This window comes from Callithrix jacchus, chromosome 3, assembly GCF_049354715.1.
Source record: "Callithrix jacchus isolate 240 chromosome 3, calJac240_pri, whole genome shotgun sequence".
NCBI classification, from domain to species: Eukaryota; Metazoa; Chordata; class Mammalia; order Primates; family Cebidae; genus Callithrix; species Callithrix jacchus.
The window spans coordinates 38,070,500-38,090,255 of NC_133504.1; the positions used below are offsets into that span (position 1 = coordinate 38,070,500).

Sequence of the window (19,756 nt, forward strand, 5' to 3'; positions counted from 1 at the left end):
TGTCAGCCTTCTTCTATGTCCTGAATATTCTAGGGCAAGAACAGACTCTTCTGTTTAAATAATTCTAAAAGTCGAATTGTTTTGTGATGTTTTCAACTTCTAGGAAAAGATAAAGTCCAAATATAATAATAAAGTAAAAGAGTGATGAAAACCCAGTGACTGAAAAGCAGACGTCACATTGAGAATTAGACTGATAGCATGTGAAATAGAAGATAGGTTTTTTTTTGTAGTTCAGATTTTAAAAAATCTATAAATGGCAAAATATGGTCATTTGAGAGGAGAGATACAGGAGAGAGAGAAGAAGGGAGGGAAAGAAAGAGGGGAAGAGACAGAGAGTAGGAGAGAGACAACCCAAACCTAAAGAAAAAAAGTTTACATTTTATAACGACCACCAAAGACTATCATAATTAACCCTACACTTCCCTCTGGTGGTCAAATTTGAAAATGTATTTACAGATGAATTAAAGATTAATATACAATAATAACTGAAGGTAAGACAATCAGATACCTCATTTTGTGTGAATATTACATTTTAACCAATTACCTGACTACAACATTTCCCCTAGTTATTAAAGTTGAATGACTGCTCTGTGGAGAGGTCCAAATTCTCCTAAACTTTCCTAACTTATGGCAGGGACTATATACAGCAAGTTGTACTGAATGATACTAATTATATACCTAGGATGTGAATATTCATTAATGCTATAATTTATGTAAAAAATAATGGGAAAGAATATTTTCCTGGATATCTTAAACTACTTAAATGTTAAGAAAGCAGTCTATGAATTATCATGCTGTATTGTCATGCACATTAAAATAAAAATTTTAGGAACATGGAGACATGGCCCAGCGCGGTGGCTCACGCCTGTAATCCAGCACTTTGGGAGGCCGGGGCTGGCGGATCATGAGGTCAAGAGATTGAGACCATCCTGGCCAACATGGTGAAACCCTGTCTCTACTAAAAAATACAAAAATTAGCTGGGTGTGGTGGCGCACACCTGTAGTCCCAGCTACTCGGGAGGCTGAGGCAGGAGAATTGCCTGAACCCGGGAGGTGGAGGTTGCAGTGAGCTGAGATCGTGCCACTGCACTCTAGCATGACACCTGGTTACAGAGCAAGACTGTCTCAAAAAAAAAAAAAAAAAGAGAGAGAGAGACATGCATTATTTTCAGAATATCAGAATTTATAATCTCAACCCGGCAACCAAACCTGGTGTTTTTTGGTGGTTACTGTTTGTGAATGTCAGATACATCTTACAGGTACTGATACTTCTTTTCCTTAAGGGAGCAATGTAGAATTCATTACAGCTTTAATACATTTAATTTTTTAAATTTCTAAATTAATTAGAATATTAATTTTTTTATTTGGAGAAAAACTAAAGCCTGCACTGACACATGTTTTTTTGGCTGTTTAGTTCAAACATCTTCCCTGATAATTTCATATGGGAGCCAACACAATTTTTGTGTGTGAATGTCCTTGAGCTTCAAAGAAAAAAAAAAAGAAAAAAAATGTAAGTAATTTTATTTGGCTCCTCTTTTTATTTTAACCATAAAATATTCTTTTACCTTTTTATATTCTTTTAAGATATGACACAAATTACAAGTTTTACTTTTGTTCTTTCTGACAAGTAAAGAGTATATAAAAGAGTTTCCGATGACACTTTTTAAGTTTTATCCACTGTATTAACGGAATGTGAGCTACGGTGAAAATGGTTACATACCGAAAGTGTAAATTGTTTTGAATTCGAATGTCTTTTAATGAAGTAGTTTCTCAAACTGTTCTTTTCAATGTGAAACCTAAATACGAGGCACAAGGTAATTTTAGCACCAAATGAGGCCTTTAGGATTTAGCTTCCTTTCATTCATTCAGTAAATATTCATTGTAGGTATTTTGTAAAAATGTTGTTTTGGCTACCTAAATCAGTGAAGGGATACTACAAAGGTAAATCAGAAATGAACTGTGAGATCAAGAAGCCTGTAGCTCTGAGGAGAGATAAAAGTGTTTAAAGATAATGAGAGTGTGAAGCAGAGAAATGGGCTAGACAAGAAGAGGAGACGCTTAATCTAGGAAATATAGGCTCCTTTTGAGGAGGAGAGTAGAGCGTTCTCTTTAGTTCTTTCTTCTATTCCCCACGCCTCACACACGGCTGACATTTCGTTGAATATTAAATGATTAGAGTAGAAAACTCTGACTCAAAGTTCTGACTCTGTGACATACTTACAGCATGGCTAAAAATAAGGCACTGCAATTTCTTGAGGCTCAGTTCCTTTACTTAAAAAATAATATGGATTTTAAAATGGTTGTCAAATACGTTTATGCATGTGAAATACTTCACTTGAACACCTTCATTACACAGGTGATACTGCTGAATTAAGGTAAGCGGATATGGATTTTACCAGTCCCTATGTGAGTAGGGAACCCACACAAAAATGTGTGGACCTGTTTTGAGAGTCACGTGTTAAAATGAGACTTTTCCTATTTTATCAGTGTTGGGGCCCTAACTTAAACAGTTATAAATGCCCACACTCAGGAGTTCAAAAAAGGAAGTGCTAACCCACCTTATCACTTTGCAAAGGGGTGACTCCATTCAATGTTTGGTGGGTCCTATCCCATTATGTACTTCAGGAATGGGACACAAATGTATAAGGTGAACCTTGAAGCAACTTGGGATACTATTAAATTATACCACTAGAATGTGTCCATAGTAACAAAGTTTCATACTTGCATAAATTTAGAATTCCTTTAGCAGAAAACAACCATTTAGAAATGTGAGGAAGTTAAAATACCGCACAAAGTGATGTCACCTACCAGAGGCAAGGCCAGGAGAATTGCTGAATTTTTTTGGCTCTCAGATCAGTAATCTCATTACCATATCCAACGCATCTCTGTTTGCAAATTTGAAACCTTCTAAGACTCTAAGAGTGGGAATAATGGAATACGAGAAAACACCAAGTGTGTTTCTTCGTATGAATCTAGAACAAAAGCTGTATTCCTTCTTTTTTTTTTGAGCTGGAGTTTTGCTCTTGTTGCCCAGGCTGGAGTGCAATGGCACTATCTCGGCTCACTGCAACCTCCACCTCCCAGGTTCAAGCGATTCCTCCTCCTCAGCCTCCCTAGTAGCTGGGATTATAGGCAACCACCACAACACCTGGCTAATTTTTTTGTATTTTTAGTAGAGACAGGGTTTCACTATGTTGGCCAGGCTGGTCTCAAACTCCTGACCTCAGGCGATCCACCCACCTCAGCCCCCCAAAGTGTTGGGATTACAGGCATGAGCCACCACACCTGGCCCAAAAGTTGTATTCCTTCCAACGTGCCAAAAGAAGAGGAAAAATAGGGGTAGCAATGAGATAAATAAGTGAGATGTGGAGTTTGAAACTTTCTGTTTCTATAGAATCAATGGCATTTATTTTTTAATAATAATTTTAAATGTAAATGTAATATTTTTATGTCTTCCCATTGCTAATGTAGCAAATCATCACAAATTTAGTGGCTTTAAACAACGCAAATGTTGTTTCTCACAGTGCTGTGGATTAGGAATCTGACATGGGCTAATACGAGGGGACTGGCAAGGCTGTGCCCTCTGGATGCTGTAGGGGTGAATCTATTTCCTTGTCTTTTCCAGCTTCTAAAAATTGCCCACATTTCTTGGCGTGTGTTCCCTTACCCCAGCTCAAAATTCAGCAATTCATGGATCTAGTCCTTCTCATATTGCATCACTCTGACCTCCGTTCCCATCATTATATCTCCTTCTTCACTCTGATTCTTCTTTACCACTTTCAAGGACCCTTGAGATCACACCGTGACCACCTGGATAATCAGGGTGCTCTTCACATCTTAAGGTCCTTATTGACATATGCAAATCCCTTTTGCCAAGTAAGGTAAACCCTTTTCTTTGTGTATGTGATGAATACATTTTATATATATTATATATATAAGTCTATATATATTAGTTTCTCTATATATTAGTCTCTTTCTATTTTATTTATTTATTTATTTATTTTTTAAGATGAGGTTTCACCATGATGGCCAGGCTGGTCTTGAACTCCTGACCTCAGGTGATCCACCCACCTCGGCCTCCCAAAGTGCTAGGATTACAGGCGTGAGCCACCGTGCCCGGCCTATTAGTCTCTTTCTGTATCTATTAGTCTATATATATGTATTAGTCTCTCTATATATTGGTCTATATATATATGTATGTATTAGTCTATTTTGTCATTTACTACCATAAAATATACACAGATCTATTTAAAATCTCCTGTTGCTATTGTGGTGAGCTCTAGCGTTGTGACTATCCACTTAAAACACCATGTGGTGCTAATCATCTTCAGGTGAGCTGACCTTTTCCCCAGTCAATTGCCTCTGGTGGTTACCATCTCTTGCAGTTCTTGTATATTTCTCATCATTTTTATTGCAATAAAATTAAACCTTGTAAATCTTGGATAGCACATGTGGAGCTCCACTAGTGATGCTGGAAGTGCTCCCAAGAAGCAGAGAAAAGTCATGACATTATTAGAAAAAGCTGAATTGCTTGAGATTTACTGCAGACTGAGGTCTGCAGATGCAGTTGCCCGACATTTCAGAAGATTCTTCTTGTAATCAATATTGAGACATATAAGTTCAGTAGTTAGTAATTCTGAATATAAATAAGTAACAGGAATAAAAAAAGAAAAAAAGCGATTTGGTAGCGTGGGGAGATACTGTACTAAATCCTTTAAAATTTATTAGAATTTTCTGTTTCTACGGTAGAAAGTTTGCATGATCTGATACCAGCCTGACTGGCTGCTACTTCCACTGGATGTAGTGCCATCTTTCATCTCTGTGCACAAGATGGCAGGATCCTTTAGTTACAGACGGGGTCGCCATTTGACAAAAAGTGACACCAGAAAAAAAAAGTGTAAAATAAACACTAGAATTTAGCCATACTAGATTAGAAATATAAAACCTAAAAACCTCAAGTGAGTTAGGCATTCACTACCCAAGGTACAAACAAAACGCATTTTTGGCAATTGCCCATTTAGATTAGCCTCTAACTAATAAGTTGCATTTTTGGTAACCATTTTGAAAAAGCTTGTCTGGTACCAGAAACTATACAGAAGTAGTAAGATTGATTTTTCATTTTTCTTATGCAATTGCTTTACTTCACATGTAAAATTTTGCATATAAACTGGAAATCTCAACCAAAGAATAATTAAACGTTATCCAATATAAAATTCTAAAATATATTTAAATGAGAAGAATAGCTTTAGTATCACAATTTATTCAAAGTTATCAGCATAATTTAATGATATTTCAGGTTAAAATTAAAATGAGTATAAGAAGTTATAATCAAATATTTATTTGCAATTATTAGCAATTCAATAAACAAACAGAATATTTGCAATTATTAGCACTTCAATAAACAAACAGAAGCTGTATCACTTTTAAGTAGTATTCACTTGAGAGTAATAACTGTTTGGATTGGAAGGTGGTGAGTTCAGTAGCTCTTACATAGTATTCTCCAATCTACAAAAGCTTTGTTTCCCCTTCAAACAACACATAATAATAAAAGCTAACAATTACATAGTGTTTGTCAAGTACCAGATACACATCAACATATTTCACAGATTTTAACTAATTTCAATCACATAATAACCATGTGAGGTAAGTGCCATCATAAACTCCATTTTGTAAATGAGGGGTCTAATATAGGGGCCTTAGGAACTTGTCCAAAGCCACACAAAGAAAATGGAACAGAGATGGGATTTAAACCCAGGCATGTTGACTTCGGAGAATACACACAAATAAAATGCTGCTTTGTTTCTCTTGCATAGCAAAGTAATATACAGTACTATCAGGTGGGAATGGGTAAAATGTACACTTGAATAGGGGTTATATTATTTCCAGGTTTTGGAAACAATTGCAATAAACATTGTACTAGCAGTTCTGGTTCAGTTTTCTTTTTTCTTATATATTTAAATTAAATTTCTTTTTTAGAGATGGGACCTTGCTATGTCACCCAGGCTGGCAACTTCACACTTTTGGGCTAAGTGATCCTCCTGCTTCGGCCTCCCCAGTAGCTGGGATTACGGGTGTGTGCCACTCTGACTTAATTTCAGTCTTCTTAAAAATATACAACTAGCATGCCTGTAATTTTATCTTGCCTACTGGTAACCACCAGTTAAAACAAGAAGAAAACAGGAAAACTTCCAGTTAAGAGGGTTTTAGAAAAGCGTATTTCAGAAAAAAATAATTGTACATTCAAAAGAGTGGTTGGTTCCTGTAAATTGTTACTGATAACCTAGAGTCTAACTCTGGCAATACCTTTGTGTATTTATGTATGTGCATGTACTTGTGTATGTATGTATTATGTTATGCACATATTCTCAATGGTGAAGAATTTTTGTTCTCTGAGAATGGATTTTATCTGGAGGTAATCAAAAGCATTATGAGCTAAAATGGGTAGATGATGTAGAGTTGGGCAATATTAACTTGACAGAAACATAAGTTTTGGCCAAAAATAATAAAATGGGCGTTTTAACACTTTAGTTACCAACTACAACATTTACTTTATGAAACAAAGGATTCAAATATCTTTGGAATCTAATTTCATTATAAGGTAAGTCTCTCCCTCCTTGCCCAAGGTTTTCTGCCTCACTTCACTGGGATAATAGGTGAGAAATCTGCCCTGTAACTTCTTTGTATATGGACTTCATGCTGTGATCTAGATTATAAAACACTAGGTACATATTGTGGTAAAAAGAGCATCCTCATAGGTAATGCTATAATAATGTAGGCATTTTAGTCACCAAGTAAAGTCCTACCTTCAAAAACAGTCCATCAGAAGAAATTTTCATTTTATACTTGAATGAAACTCAGTTTTCCTTCATTCTCACATTTTTGGGGAAAAAGTCATTCACCCACTCTAACAGTGGCTGAGATCCATTTGCTTTGTGAAAACGCACTCTGTTCTCAGCGTAATCCCTCGTCCCGTAGACGTATTCTCTTAACCACTGCTGCCATCTGCTGGTCTTGTTATTGTTAGATTTTAGAAAAAGCAGTGCATAAGGCTCCAGTCAAGATGATGCAAAATGCAAGTATCATTAATAGGTAGTTTTGTAGGCCCTGAATAAGAAAAAAAAGAATAATAATGATGAAAAAAGCCTGAATCAAATGCACAAAATGGACAAAGTCTCAAGATTGCTAGGGACCTGACAAACCATCGCTGTAGCCACCTGTATGCTTTTTTGCTATCCCATCCAAGTAATCAGGTTCTCACAAAACGCTGCAAAGCCTTGTGAATTCACCCATTCGGTAAATAAATATGAGCACCCACTAAGCTTCCACGTGTGCCTTCATGCAGCCAATCATATAATATGGGAGACAGGAAGTAATCACAGAAAAAGTTATCACGTGAGAGGGGTGTTAATAAGCAAACCACCATGGTTGAGACTGTGTTACTGGAATCTTAATCATTCTGGATTAGAGGGTGGGGAGTGGAGCTTCTAACTACAAGTATCAGTGAGTTGGCCAGGGGAATAGGGCAGCAAGTACAGATTCCAGGTAGAAGGAATTTTGTGTGCACAGTCCTGTTGTAAGAAAAAGCAAGATATTTCCCAGGGACTGAAGGGAGGTCAATGTGGCTGCAGCAATGAAAGTTAAGTGGAGCAAGATGAGGTTGGAAGACCATGGACCTGAACACTTGCTATGCTTTGGGTCCTTTTTTTTTTTCTTTTTTTTTGAGATGGAGTCTCCCTCTGTCACCCCGCTGGAATGCAGTGGCGCCATCTCGGCTCACTGCAACCTCTGCCTCTCAGGTTCAAGAGATTCTCTTGTCTCAGTCTTTCAAATAGCTTGGATTACAGGAGAGTACTACCACACCCGACTAATTTTTGTACTTTTAGTAGAGACAGCATTTCTATTTGTTGGCCAGGCTGGTCTTGAACTCCTGACCTCAAGTGATCTGCCCTCCTCCGCCTCCCAAATTTGGGTTCTATTTTTCAAAGCAAAGAGGAAGACATTAAAGAAACATGCAACTGGCTTTGTTAAAATATCAGATTTGCATTGCGTAAAGCTCATGCTTCTTTTGCAGGATGGCAGACAGATTGGAGGGGCCAGAATGGATTCAAGGAGACCAATCAGGAGGTGACTGTAGTCTTCCAGGGAAAAGAGGATGAAGGGGAGATGGAGAGATGGAGATGGATCTCAAGGGTGAAGAAGAAATGCAGAGAGGGTGTGAAGAATGACTCAGCCGGCCTTGCCCAGTTATGTATGGGGTCACTGTTCTTAAAGATGGGAACTATTGAGAACCACTTCCCTGTGTTGCCCAGTCCATCTTTGAATTAACAAAGCAGCATCTTCCTCTGTTAAGTAGAAATATTTCATTTCCTGTAAGTTCCATCACTAGGAGTAGAGATAGATCGATTTTAATATCTCTCCCACAAGATAAATCCTCAAACACTGAAAATAACTCTCTTATATCCCGGGAGACCTCTCTTTTCCTGGTCAATATTTTAACTCTGACTATTTTTCATATGGAATGGTGTCAAGCTTCCTTTCTGTCTGGCTTTTCCCCTCTGAATAACTGCCAGTTTGTCTGTATCCTTCTTTATAGAGCCCCGCATTCTTTTCTTTTAAAGTAAAAGTACAGAGACTTGTTCTTGTTGCAAAGCAAAACTACACACTCAAGAAAGGGGAGTGGGGATGTTCTCAAAAGAGAATCATGCAAGGGGGTTGGGGTTCCTATCTTCATGGTTTCTTTAACCAAGGGGTGGAATATTCATGAAGATTCCTGGAAAAAGGTAAAAGTTTCTCAGAACTGTAGTGTCACTCATTTTTACAGCAAATATGGGTGTGCCCGGAACTGCCATGGCACTGGTGGGTGTGTGATTTGTATGTTAACTGGTGTATAATGAGGTCCGAGGTGAAACCTAGGGCAAATCCAGAACCAAACCAACTGTTTGGTTCAGTTGGTCTTAGCCAGCTTGATACACACCCTGTTTTTCAGGGTCTTATCAGCCCATGGGCTCTGCAGCTATTTCAACAGTTTCCTTTTGCTAGTCATGTGAAACTGCTGCCTGGAATTTTCCTAATCTCTGATCATCCTATATTATTCCTGTCTCATCCCCCCAGCTTAAAGATTTCCATCCCTATCCTTAAAGGTTGATGTGGGAGAAAGTCAGTCTTCTGTATCTGCTTCCCGCCATTAAGGCCATTGGCTCTGCATTGCGAGGGCATGGTAATCTCTGGCTATCTGGTCTAAGGATCCCAAGGGTAGGTTATCAGGAGAGTCTAAATCCAAGGCAGAAGACCCCAGGATTTTAAGGGAAGGTTTGAATATCACAAAGTAAAACAAGACTAGTACCTCTCTAATTTTAGAGATATCTAAAGTTACAATCAGATTTTCTAATTTAATAATACTATTTAATAATATTAAATTCTTTTTAAAAGGAAAAATAACAATGGTTTATTGGTAAGTCATTGAGAAGACACATAAAGTTTCTGGGAAAAGAAAACAAGAATGGAGAGGAGGCAGCTCTGGGAAGCAGTTGGCATCCTGCCTGCTTCGTATCTGCAGGAACAGGGCTGGTAGCCTCCCTCTCTGGTGAAAATTCTGGCCACTCCGGTCTGACAGATTAATAGCCCCAAACTACCCAAAGTTGGGGCAAAACTTCAAGGAAGGTAGTGGGAATAGAATGCTGTGTCTCTGAGGCAAGAGTTGACTGACTTGTTGGGGGAAGTGGGTTCATAAAAGCAGGATCCTGGGCTCTGTTAGAGGCTAATCCTCAGGGCTAATCTGGATTCAAGAGTATCTCCCCTCATGCTCACCCAAGGACTCAGTGGAGAACATGCACCAAAACTTGGGTTCCTACAGCCAGGCCATGCAAAGGGTGGGCTTAGGGAGACTCATTTCCCTCAATATAGATGCAAGGGGTCGGAGGGTGGGGGGTGCTTCTGTCTTTGCTGCCTTGTAGCCAGGTCAGCTTTGAGGGAAACTCAGAAAGGGAAGTTCTAACTGGGCTCGCCCAGGAAACAGGGTTGGGGCAAGATAGGCAGGTTGACAATAGGAACACATGGCTCTCCTGGCTCCACAATGAAATTCTCACTGCGTAGTGTAGTCTTTTGTCTGGTTTCGTTTTGCCTACTTCCCTCACACTTCCTTAAAGGTCTTGTGTTTCCAGTTTACTGGAAGAATGTCGAGATCAGAGGTAAATTTGCGTAATAAATCTGAACAGAACAGAAACAAAGTCCAGGATGGAGGGAATGCGAAAACTGTCAAGGAAAGTTCTTTCATATTATTAGTTCTTAATATTAATGCTAACTAATATAGAACATATATATGTTATGCATGCATAACATAGAACATACTATTATAAGATTAATGCTTATATACTTGTGTATACATAACATAAATATACATACTTTGTATGCAGTTACGTATACACATACAAATACATATGGTCATGTATACCTATGCATAAATAACATATATGTTATGTATTAATTAACAAAATTAAATAATTACATTACTAAACGAAATTTTATATAAATATACAAAATTTATATATTGATTATATAAATATATAATGGGAATATATATATATATATATATATATATATTCACTTTCTTCAACTTAATAAAGAGAGTGGATTCATTTGCCTCTGTTCAATGACCAGACACAGGTCTTTGTAAGTTAGGTTAGGGCCAGTTGAATTGTCTGATTCAGTGTGACCCTCAGCACTAACAGAAGCCATTCAAATCCCAAATTCTACAAGTAAAAGTACCCAAAACTTGCCAAGTGCAGAATGGCTTATTTAAATACACACACACACACACACACACACACACACACACACACACACAGCAGTAAGCTTTGGGTTTCCCTGCATCTATTTCTTAGTTTTCGAGGCTACAGTGCTCACCTAGATACTGTTACTCATGCAGAATAAGTATTCCATAAATCTTTGCTCAAACAATGAATACACTAAAGTGATTTTCACATATACATTGTGAATTTGAAATTGAAACAGTCACTTAAATTTAAAAATGGGTCTTCAATTACAAGCTCTCTACAATCTAATTACATGCATACATTGCTAAGTAATATTTTATTACCTACATAGACAGAAGAATAATGTTCTCAGGGAATGAAAAATTTTTTTCCCTTTCAATGTTAAGAATTTGCCAAAAATGCAGAGTCCCCTAGAGAAAAAGACTGATTATAGTTGGGCAACAGCAACAGTTTTCCTTCATTAAAGGTGGATGCTGACTCTTGGAGAGAGCACGCTAACATTCTTCCCAAAGTAGAAAGTTTTTCTAACTTGGATTTCTGCAGCAGCTACTAAGATAATAGATTATCATATTCTTTTTTGAGAATACGATATATTACCTCATTGTTGAGGTAATAACTGCCTGTGTTGGCATTGCTGTAGACATACTGACTAAAGTGTGTAGGTAAAAATATAATTTATATATAGCTTAAAGATGTAATAATCAACAATGAACTTCCCAATGAGTAACAGATATCAAAAAGTATCAGAAGTAAGAAAACATCCAACTGATGCACAGACGGCATTAAAACTAAGTGAAATCACTAAAGTCCTCACACAAAAGGTGCTTGGCACTCAGCCTTATTCCTCGCAGCTGTAGGTTGTAAACTTCTAAATATGTGTCTTCAAGGACTGCTTTAAGATACAGAACTGACAATAGCTATGAGTCCTGCAGATAACCGTTTTGCTTTTGTTTTCTTCTTTAGAGTTTAGGAGCTTTTGTCTTGTTTCTACACAAATACTTTACAGGTTATTCGTATGAGATTTAGGTTTTCGTGTTTATTCATGACGCTTTTCCAAACTGATTGGGATATAAGTATTTGAATTTTTTCTTTAAATCAGCTATCAAGAGGCAATTAGGTCTCTGTATTAAATAAGTACCACTGGACATCCTTTAAGTTTTGTTTGTAGAAAGACATATAAGATTATTTATTTATTTCCTTAGTTATTTTGAGACAGAGTCTAGCTCTGTCACCCAGGCTGGAGTGCAGTCTCCACTTCCCAGGTTCAAGCCATCTTCCCACCTTAGCCTCCTAAACAGCTGGGACTACACAGGCACACACCACCAGAGCCTGTTAATTTCGTATTTTTGTAGAGACAGGGTTTTGCCATGTTGCCCCATCTGGTCTTGAACTCCTGAGCTCAAGTGATCTGGCTGCCTCAGCCTCCCAGAGTGCTGGGACTACAGCTAAGCCACCATACCTGGCCCCAGGTTTGTCTTTAAAAGACAACCAACCAACCAACCCTTGGCTTTCAGGTTGGCCCTCTCTCTTCTTTTAATATTTATAATCTTATCTTAGTCATTTTTTAAAATAGAAAAAGAGCAAACAGTCATTTTCTTAGGCTTAGAAATCCTTATTTTATAAGAAAACTGGCCTAGCTGATCTAAATTGCACATTTCAGAAATACGGTACATGTGCTGTCATGCTTTTATTTTTATTTTCTTTTCGTCTATTTTTACATAAACAATTAGCCAAACTTTAGAACCTACTCCAAAAATTCTAGAAAAAGCTTCACTGTGATGTTACAGGAACTATACTGAAGGTAATTGGAGAGAGCTGCCTAATTACAGCGGTGAGGTGTTCCATCAGAAATGTGGCCAGCCTCCCACGTTTGTTCTGGTCTCCTATGCCCTCCAGTAAATGTTTGTAGCAAAGTAAAAATACGGTATTTAAAAAATCTGGCACATTCCTTGTTAATACTTTTCTTAGATGTATGTACTTTTTGTGGTTATTAATAGCATTTGTTTTCCTCTTTTTGACTAGTTGTTAGTGATATATTGGAAGGCAATTGATTTTCTATTTATTTTATATCTCAAGCCTTACTAAATGATCTTACTGGATCTTAAATTTTTTGGCTGATTCTTTTAAATTTTCATTTTAATTTATAATTTTTGTCACCAATAAATTAAAATCACGATGCTTACATTTTTAAAAATGTAATCTGCAAATGAAAAATTTCTCATTTCTTTTCCTATATTTATTCACTTCATTTCTTATTCTTGTCTTTCCAAACTAGCTAGATCTACAGAAAATATTGAATAATAGTATGGAGAAATCTTTGACTTCTAACGTACAGAGAACTCTAAGGTTTCATGAAATTAAAGTATATAATTGCTATTTTGTCTTGACAGACATACTGTACCACTAAAGCTTCCTTTTATTTCTAGCTTACTAAGAAGTTAGTATAGTATTATCACATCCTTTCCCTATTGCACATGGTAGAGTAAACGAGATTAATTAATTTACATACTACAAATGATCCTTGCATTCCTGAATTAAACCCTATTGGGTCATAGTATATTAATCTTAAAAGTTACTTTTCTATTTGGTCTGAGCCATCTTTTTAAATATGTCTTTACCAAAAACAAAACAAAACAAAACAAAATAAAACAAAACATTCCTTACTGTTTTTCAGTATCCCTTTAAATAAAGAACTCTAAAGAATTAATACTAGGCATTTTTCAAAAATGGGCAAAGGATATGAACAGACACTTTACAAAAGAAGACATACATGAGGCCAAGAAACATATGAAAAAATGCTCATCATCACTGGTCATTAGAGAGATGCAAATCAAAACCACATTGAGATACCATCTCACGCCAGTTAGAATGGCGATCATTAAAAAATCTGGAGACAACAGATGCTGGAGAGGATGTGGAGAAATAGGAACACTTTTACACTGTTGGTGGGAGTGTAAATTAGTTCAGCCATGTGGAAGACAGTGTGGCAATTCCTCAGGGCCTTAGAAATAGAAATTCCATTTGACCCAGCAATCCCATTACTGGGTATATAACCAAAGGACTATAAATCGTTCTACTATGAGGACACATGCACACAAATGTTCATTGCAGCACTGTTTACAATAGCAAAGACCTGGAACCAACCCAAATGCCCATTGATGATAGACTGGATTGGGAAAATGTGGCACATGTACACCATGGAATATTACGCGGCAATAAAAAATGATGAGTTTGTGTCGTTTGTAGGGACATGGATGAATCTGGAGAACATCATTCTCAGCAAACTGACACAGAAACAGAAAATGAAATACCACATATTCTCACTCATAGGCGGGTGATGAAAAATGAGAACACATGGATACAGGGAGGGGAGTACTACACACTGGGGTTTATTGGGGGAAATAGGGGAGGGCCAGCGGGGGGCGGGGGGAGCTGGGGAGGGATAGCCTGGGGAGAAATGCCAGATATAGGTGAAGGGGAGGAAGGCAGCAAAACACACTGCCATGTGTGTACCTATGCAACTATCTTGCATGTTCTGCACATGTACCCCAAAGCCTAAAATGCAATAAAAAAGAAAGAAAGAAAGTGCCTATCATAAAAAAAAAAGGAATACTAGGCTTTTTGGTTAGGGATTCTCTCTTTAAACAGGTTTCTTATATGTGGTTAAAAGGATTTTCAATTCAGTATTATTGTAGTCATGACCAAAATAATTTTCAAATGCTTTAATATAAATTTATACCTAGTTTATGTGTCTATACCTATAATGACTAATAAACTATATCACTAATTTGTGATTTTCTAAGGCTTCAGCATCTTACATGAGATAATAACCAATTCTTCAATCTAAATAAATCATCTTTTGTGAGGTAGATGAAATATATGCAGAGATTTACAATATATTTTTGGCCCAGAGTTACTTTTCGTAGAAAGAAACTCCAACTACAACAAATGAGAAACCTTCATGAAAGTAACTTATAGGTTTATACACGTTTCAAGTTGTTCTTGTGTATTTAAAAAAAATTAAAATTCTGATCATAGTCCACGTATTTTCGAAACAAATATATTTTTAAAATCTGAGACTCTTACTTGTATTATCAAATAATGATTTTAAAATCAAAATATTTTGTTTATAATTGAAATGATGTTTTAAATCTAAAATTAAATATTCATTTTAAAGATCAGGTAGAAGGTCATTCACTTTATGGCTCTCAGATATGAGCAATCTCAATCTTCTTAGAGCCAGAAATTATCTGCTACTACAACTGCATATTACGACAAGTTTACGATGCCTTAATGGGGGGAGGGGTCTTTGGATCAATATTGTCTTTAATAAAAATTATTGGAAAAGGATATTTGCATATATTCCTCAAATGAAGACTTGAGTTTACTTTACTTGTGTCTACAAGTAAAGGTAACAGGGAAAAGTTCTAAAGCAATTTTTAAAAAAAGATTAAAATTTTTAAATCTTTTAATTAAAATTGTTACTCAGGCTAGTCTTGAACTCCTAGGCTCAAGCGATCCTCCTGCATAGTTGGACTACAGGTAGATGTGACCATGCCTGGCTGAAAGGGGAGAAATTCTCCGATTTTGTGAGTTTTCTTATTCTTTCTTTCTTTTCCTTTTTTTGGAGAGACAGGATTTCCAGTGCAGTAGTATGATCATGGCTTGCTATAACCTTAACCTCCTGAACCCAACAACCCTCCCTCCTCAACCTCCTGAGTGGCTGTGACTACTGTACACCACCACACCTGGCTAATTTTTAAATTGTTTTTGTAGAGATAGGGGTCTCGCTATGTTGCCTAGGCTGGTCTCAAACTCCTGGGCTCAAGCAATCCTCCCACATTGGCCTCCCAAAGTGCTGGGATTACAGGTGTGAGCCACTACTCTGAACCTGTTCTATTTTTCTATCTACAGTTTGGGCTAGGTTATCTGATACTCATCCCCCAAATTAACTGAGCATTTCTTGCATTCTTAGTACTGTTCTTAGCACTTTATTCATATTCTTACAGCTCTCCTGGTAGGTTATCCCCAGTTTCAGGCAAGGACTATATGCACAGAGAGGTTAAGAAACTTGACCAAGGTCACACAGCTAGTTTGTGACAGAGTCAGGATTTGAACCCAGTTGGGTTCTTGAGACTACACCTTTTGTTGTTGTTGTTATTGCCCAGGCTGGCCTCAAATTTCTGGGCTCAAGTGACGCTCCCGCCTCAGACTTCTGAGTAGCTGGGACTATAGATGCGTGCCATCATGCCTGGCAAAGTGATTTTTAAAGAAAACACACACACACACACACACACACACACACACACACGCACACACACGCACACACTAGAACTAATTGGTGAATGCAATTTTAAATTCCCATCATTTACATTTGAAAAGGAAATGGCAATAGCCTCCTGTTACCATGCTGCTTTCCTGCAAAATTACTGGTTTGACATGGAGGCCTTTGGGAGACACAGGAACCAATACAAACATCTATTCCCAAAGCCCATTTACCTCAGGGGATATTTTAACCTGTAGGATAAAAAAAATTTCATCTTGTTTATCTATCATATTTTAAACAAATTTCCCTTTTTCCAACTGATTTCCCTCTTTCCTATTTCATTGGGTTATTTAACTAGAATCACTTCAGGGAAACTTAAGTCAATGACAGCATTCTTCCACTGGCGGGGGTGGGGGGGTGGAGAGAGACACTATGTTACATTATAATAATCATAGCTCTAGGATTTTCTTTTCTAATGAGGTATTATCACATTCTGAACCTTTTATCTGTCAAATCCTTTCATAGGTTGTTTGCCCTGAACCTAGGCACCACAGGCAGTTTTCAGAAAATAATGCAAACATAGTATTAAATACCCACCTGGGCCCATTTCTATTTTCTTTCTTTTTTTTTGAGATGCAGTCTTGCTCTGTCACCCAGGCTGGAGTGCAGTGGCTTGGCTCACTGTAACCTCCGCCTTCTGGGTTCAATCAATTCTCTGCCTCAGCCTCCTGAGTAGCTGGGATTATAGGTGCCAGCCACCATGCCCAGCTAATTTTTTGTATTTTTGGTAGAGGTTGGTAGAGGCAGGGTTTCACTATCTTGGCCAGGCTGGTCTTGAACTCCTGATCTCATGATCCACCTGCCTCAGCTTCCCAAAGTGCTGGGATTACAGGTGTGAGCCACTGTGTCCGGCCTACCCCATTCCCATTTTCTCTCTTTTTTTTTTTTTTGAGACGGAGTTTCGCTCTTGTTACCCAGGCTGGAGTGCAATGGCGCGATCTCGGCCCACGGTAACCTCCGCCTCCTGGGTTCAGGCAATTCTCCTGCCTCAGCCTCCTGAATAGCTGGGACTACAGGCACGCGCCACCATGTCCAGCTAATTTTTTGTATTTTTAGTAGAGACGGGGTTTCACCATGTTGACCAGGATGGTCTCGATCTTTTGACCTCGTGATCCACTTGCTTCGGCCTCCCAAAGTGCTGGGATTATAGGCTTGAGCCACCGCGCCCGGCCGCCCATTCCCATTTTCTAAGTTTACCTTTTCTTGAACTTACCTTTATTTCCTTAAACATGAAGACACCCCACATTGCAGCTATAAATCCTGGACCCTTAAATAAAAATATAAACTTTAATTAAATTGGATATTTACTCACGACTAGATTCTATATAAATATAGTAAGTAGGAGATACTATAAAAATATTTTCAGGGAAAACTACCCATAATATCAACCTTAACTCCATACTAAGCTAAACATTAAGTGATACTAAGTAAAAGATGAAGACTTTTTTTCATTTTCTTTTCTTCATGGTCTTCATTTTTATTATTTTGATGATGCTATAATATTTTGTGCCACATAATATTTTTCTTTAATATATTTATCATAAATTATTTTTATAATCACATAGCTTATTTTTTCCATTGGCCTAGTTCCTTAGGATACTAGAAGCGGGATCAGTAAGAAAAGTGTGGACAAGCTGCTTTCTTTGGCATGAGATAATCTCATAACTGAAGAAATTTTGGCATGTTCTTTTTGGCTTAACAAATAATGTACATGTGGAAATAGCTCATGCTTAAAAAAATACTTTGATATTACTGCGGAGCAACCAAGTGTGGCTAGCATTAAACACCAATGAATGCTACAAAAAGGTTTATGGGAAGATTAAAATAAACACGTAAGGGAAAACAACAGGGGTTTCTGGGCAGGAGACACAGAAAAGAATGAAATAATATAGGACAGAGGAAACGAGAAGCAATAGGTGAAGAAAAGGAATGATTCTGCAATTTACGAACTTTAAGATATTCAAGTTTGGTTTAGCTGAGAAGGCGGAAAATTGGAATTTGGGCTAACTGTGGTCTTTGTAGAGAAGGTGTATTGTATCAGCATTTTTATCATTGCTCTTCAAACCCCAAAAAACTCTGGAAGAGTTTCAAATAGATTCCAAAATGATTCTCCCCCACTACTACTCCAGCTGTCTAAAAGACTGAGTCAACAAAGTTTGATTCCACTCCTGGTATGTAAGTGAAGCGGAAAAATATACTCCTCTCTGTTTATCATCATCTGGAAAGTCAACATCAAAAGAGCCAGAGAAATAGGTCAAAGAACTGCCTTTTATCAATGATGTAAGTTTCTAAGCCTCAAAATCCAAATCAAACAAGAAGCATATGGGTCTTTTAAGCAACCCCACACTGACTTTATACAGAATGGGAGGAAACAGTAGAACAGAGGATACCATACTAATGTTATGCTCAAGAATTTTTAATCTGAAAATCCATTTCCCTTCAGAGAACATGGTACAATACCACAAGGTATGATTGACCTTTGAAGATTCTTGTCTGATTGTTTTCTAAATATGAGTTTAGGCATGGCCTAAGCATTATTGTGAGGAGTAGTGGTTATAAGAGGGGTGCTTTGCTAAAAGTAATGCAAGCATACATCAAAGTATGTACTGACTCTGATTTAGGCCAAGGAAAGCCACACAGGAAGGGCATCTTAACAGGCGATACAACAGTTTAGGTAATTTGGATTGTATATTTTCCTTTTGTAAACTAATGCAAATTAGGTGTAAATCGGCTTTTGCAAACAAAGTGAACTTGCACCTATCTTGAGAATAAGCTGATTCAGTTTAGAATTATCAAGGAAGACTTGGAGCAGAGGTAACAGCCCTTACTAGGTGACTTTCTTTTTCTTTCTTTCTTTCTTTCTTCTTTCTTCTCTTTCTTTCTCTTCTTTCTTTCTTTCTTTCTTTCTTTCTTTCTTTCTTTCTTTCTTTTCTCTTCTCTTCTTTCTTTCTTTTTTCTTTTGGCTTTTTAATGGCTTTCTTTCTTTTGGCTTTTTATTTGCCAATAAACAAAATGGACATTACTTTCAAAGAACTCAGGCTAGTTACCACTGGATATATAACTATGAGAATAGGTATACCTGGGAAGAACAGCACAGCTGGGATATTAAAAATGTATTCTGATAAAACTGATTGACCATATTCATAAATGTTGGTTGGTGATAGGTTTGTTTGACATTTTACATTTAAAAAGTTTAAAAAATCGGGCCGAGCATGGTGGCTCATGCCTGTAATCCCAGCACTCAGTGAGGCCAAAGTAGGCGGATTACCTGAGGTTGGGAGTTTGAGAACACCCTGACCAACATGGAGAAACCCCGTCTCTACTAAAAATACAAATTAGCTGGCCGTGGTGGTGCATGCCTGTAATCTCAGCTACTCAGGAGGCTGTGGCAGGAGAATCGCTTGAACCCAGGAGGTGGAGGTTGCAGTGAGGCAAGATTGCTCCACTGCACTGCAGTCTGGGCAACAAGAGCGAAACTCCATCTCAAAAAAAATAAATAAGTTTCGAAAAGTTTCAAAAATCTAACCCTACCAAAATATATATATATTAATTATATATATATAATCTTACATATATAACATATGTATACAATCTTACATTCTTAATTTATTATATATAATATAATAATATACATATAATTGATTAAGAATGTAAGATG

General features: G+C 37.4%; 1 protein-coding gene across 11 annotated transcripts in view; it reads right to left on the reverse strand.

The window, feature by feature from the left end:
* TMEM144 (transmembrane protein 144) overlaps window positions 1-19,756 on the reverse strand; it is a 67,963-nt gene that overhangs the window by 16,228 nt on the left and 31,979 nt on the right. For 6 of the 11 annotated variants that reach the window (XM_002745287.6, XM_078367827.1, XM_035292795.3 and 3 more), the window contains 2 exons: window positions 17,312-17,365; window positions 5,323-7,104 (listed from right to left, as the gene is read on the reverse strand). In XM_002745287.6, the coding sequence (XP_002745333.4) occupies window positions 7,021-7,104; window positions 17,312-17,365 (138 nt within the window). In that variant the 3' untranslated portion in view covers window positions 5,323-7,020. Of the gene's footprint in view, window positions 1-5,322; window positions 7,105-17,311; window positions 17,366-19,756 lie in introns of those variants that run through there. The other 5 variants (XR_013533361.1, XR_013533360.1, XR_008480016.2 and 2 more) reach the window with 1 other exon arrangement.